General features: G+C 37.4%; 1 protein-coding gene across 1 annotated transcript in view; it reads left to right on the top strand.

Annotated features, from left to right (window-relative positions):
- The window catches only part of LOC107746012 (receptor-type tyrosine-protein phosphatase delta-like), a 70,845-nt gene that overhangs the window by 62,006 nt on the left and 4,833 nt on the right, over positions 1-4,006 (top strand). Inside the window, exons 33-34 of the mRNA XM_016560047.1 lie at positions 2,062-2,181; positions 2,962-3,116. Coding sequence (XP_016415533.1) covers positions 2,062-2,181; positions 2,962-3,116 — 275 coding nt within the window. The remainder of the gene's footprint in view (positions 1-2,061; positions 2,182-2,961; positions 3,117-4,006) is intronic.

Here is a 4,006-nt window from a genome sequence, read left to right on the forward strand (position 1 = left end):
TTAGACGCGCACTAGAGGTGGTTTAGCCAATCACAACACACTGGGCTAGCTAACCAATCAGAGCCCATCGCCTATTTCTGAGGGCGGGGCTTCATAAAAGCAGGAAATGATCAGCGCGTTTCTCAGAGAAGGGACAGAGCGGTGTGGAATAAAGGTAAATTATGTGAAAAATTATGTTTTTTTTTTTTTTTTAAACAGTGAACCACCCCTTTAAAGTAGGATATGAGTACATTCAGTTCTTACCACTGAAGTGTACAGTTTGTGCTGAGGGACATTCTTCTTTTGATCCATAAAAAACAAAAACTTCTCGATTAACATCATGTTCTCTTCAGTTAGGCCTGTCAAATCCCTCCGACATCATATTTACTCTCATAACTATATTTATTTTTATGAAGGATACGCAGTATGCAATGCTACATTCACTTTGAACGAAAGCCATTCACTTTCAATTAAAGTTAGTGGTTTCCGGTCACGTGCAAAAGGATGTGGCTGTGTCCAGAGAATGAACAAAGTTAAATAAATTGTAACTTTTTGCAAATGAGCAGCAACATTATGGGAGTGACTATAAGGTGACCATAGATCCTATTTTTCTAAATTGCCTAAAATGTCTGGGTTTTGGCTCTGTTTTCCTAGTGATATGTCCTCATGCGTTATGTGTAGATGTATTTGCATTACTTTGACGTTCTCTGTAGATCCCACCTTCTCGCATGCCACGATTGGTCACTTATGTGCAATGCATGCATACTATTGGTCATACTACTTTTCAGTCATTACCTTCAGTCACTACCTTATGAAAACAATAGGAAAACAAAGCCAAAACCAATTTAGGCAATTTAGAAATCCAGGCCAGGATATGTCCGGGAAAAAGAGGACATATGGTCGCCCTAGGCAACTACCAATGTGAATGAAGTCAGTGATCCGTCTTATGTGAAGTACAATAGTCGAGTGAAGACATGCCAGAGAAGTTAATGTTACTATGAGTGATTTCTCTGTTCTATAAGATATTTTTCTGACCGCATGCAGGATATAATAAAACAAATTCAAACCATGTCAGAAATTGCTGCCATTTTTGATTGATACTTTTCTAATTGTTCATCATGTTCACTATACAATTACAGTGATATATTATATGGAATCAATTCCTTCTTTTTGTCTTTTTTTTATTAGATTTTCAAAAGCTATGGCCAATTATGCAACCCACCAAAAATGTTACACAACCAAAAACTATGTATAACTTCTACATTCAAATTTGGAAAAGCTCGTCTAGGTAGGCAGCCGACTAGATTTTGGAACAGAACTACTGAAATACTACAACACTTAATCAAACTCATAAAAACACACACACATACTAACCATTCTAACTTTTTTTGATCACAGCATTGATATTTTCCATATTTCTCAGTGAGTGTTGTGTGGTGTTACGGAGCAGAGTAAGTCTTATGCTGTTTGTCTATTACTCTCCAGATGCCTTCGTATTTCTTCTCAAAGGCAAGACGTCTCACTTGGCTAATTAGACCACTCTCACTTTTCACTTGAATGGTTGATATTCCGTGTCTCACCTCTTTTCCTCCTTGTTAACTCTGCCTCATCCTTCTTCACACCTACTCGCTCTTTTTCTGATCTGTCTCGTCTCGCTTCCTCTTTCCCTCACTGACTTCTGAGACACATTTTGCCAAAGTGTAACTTGAATTTTTGGCTGCTTATCACACTATCACTGCATGCTGAAATGTACTCTCAAAGGGTGTGTCTCAGTCTATTCCCTACTTCCCTTTGATGGGAATTAGTTCAAAATAGGTTAAAAGGCATTCTGCTCATTTCTAGGGAGTGAACTGTTCAATGCATTGGAATGATTTTGATAATGAGGCAATCCACTCCCTTGGTAGTGTACTTACTGCTGAACTAGGGAGCAGACCGACACATAGCCATGTGAGTACTGCTATTGATGGAAAGCAGCCAGGCTGAAGAGCAGCTGACTGTTAATCTCAGCTGGTTCTTCAGCTCTCCTCTAATGTTTTCTTTGACAGTGAGACGTTTACTAAGTGTCTGCTGAACTGTGTGCAGAATAAATGTGATCAGTACTGGCCCAGCAGAGGCACAGAGACATACGGATTGATGCAAGCCACTTTACTGGACACGGTGGAGCTCGCAACCTACTGTGTCAGGACTTTTGCTCTTTTTAAGGTAACAAAGCAGCAGTAATCAGCGCATAAACACAATATATAAACCCTTGACAAGTTCATGAAATAGGCCTCACTCGAGTAAAGATTGTCAGAATGTCTACTATCAAAATAAAGTGCTTTCCAAATAAACTATGTAGTGACATAATTATGCATTTAAATGTTTTAGTGCAACAAAATGAATGTAAACATATAATGCTCTGAACTATGTAGAATAGTGAATATGCTTCAAAGCATCAGTGAAAATCAGGTACAGCTACTGTAAGTGGAGAAAAATAGATGAAATTTGAAACAATGCATATGAATTATCTGAATATAACCCATATACTGTATAGAAACACAACACCACAAAAATATATTGAATATAACCAAACAGATATAATAACTATTTACACATACCTCTTAAAGAACAGATATTTGCAAAAGGTTTAGCAGATGAAATATTAGGGAAATGTTTGTGAGCTTGTGACTGTTATTGTGCTAAATATTGAGGGCCATATACATTCTCTGACATAGTCTAGTTTAGTGTAGTCTAGTACAGTGGTTCCCAACCCTGGTCCTGGAGGCACCCCCACACTGCACATTTTGCATGTCTCCTTAATCAAACACACCTGATTCAGGTCATCAGCTCATTAGTAGAGACTCCAAGACCTGGAATTTGTGTGTCTGAGAAAGGAGACATGCAAAATGTGCAGTGTTGGGGTGCCTCCAGGACCAGGGTTGGGAACCACTGGTCTAGTATATGGTACTGTACTGTGCTGAATTGGGTTGTTTCTGTGTGCAGAGTGGGAGTGGCGAGAAAAGGGAGGTTCGTCAGTTCCAGTTTACAGCATGGCCAGATCAGGGGGTACCTGAACACCCCACTCCCTTCCTGGCCTTCCTCAGACGGGTCAAAGCCTGCAACCCCCCAGACGCCGGACCCATTGTGGTCCACTGCAGGTAACTAGTACAGAATTGAGTTAACTCATTTATATCCAGTCAGACATAAAAGGGTAAGATTCTATAAAAAAACAAAAAAAACAAACTTGTTAACTCCTGTACCAATGAAATGTCACTTACTCTGTAGGGAGTATTGAATCATTGGCCTTAATTGTGTTAACTATGTAAAATTGGTGTTATATCACATAATTTTCTCCTAAAATGCTGCAGCTAAATTATTTGTCTCTGTCGATGCACTCAGTGCTTTTTGTGGAGTCTGGGTGTTTTTTGTGTTCTTTTTTTAATATTTTGCTTAGACACAACAAAGCAACATTACTATATGCATTGCAAATTTTTTTTATAAATGAACCGAGACAGGGAAAATGTTAAATTACATGAAATTACGTATGAGAATTAGGGTTGCAAAAAGGTGGAAAATGTCCAGTAAATTTCGGAAACATTCCAGAAATTTTGGAAAGTTTCCAGGATTTTTTTTATATATATATATTCCAGGGATTTTTGGAAAGTTTCCGGAAATTTACTGGAAATTTTCCACCCCTTTGCAACCCTAATGAGAATACAAAAGACATCCAGAAAAACATTAAATGCCTTAAAACTGTGAGAAGGCTCCCCTCAACTCTTTCCTGTTGTTTTCATTTGCTGCTTGTTAGCATTGCAAGAATTACATTGTTCTCTTTTTCTCATTTTAGTTGACTTTTTTCACATGGCCAATATAGGTTATTTGTAAGTTTTTCTATTAAATAAATCTAATTATCGGATATTTTTCATTTATAACAGTAGAGGGAAAAAATGCATGGAGAAAGGAGAAAAATAATAACGATAATACTCAAATAATGATTATATATATATATATATATATATATATATATATATATGATAAATAGGATTTA

The sequence above is a fragment of the Sinocyclocheilus rhinocerous genome, unplaced genomic scaffold (genome assembly GCF_001515625.1).
Source record: "Sinocyclocheilus rhinocerous isolate Xijiao unplaced genomic scaffold, SAMN03320098_v1.1 scaffold288, whole genome shotgun sequence".
Lineage (NCBI taxonomy): Eukaryota > Metazoa > Chordata > Actinopteri > Cypriniformes > Cyprinidae > Sinocyclocheilus > Sinocyclocheilus rhinocerous.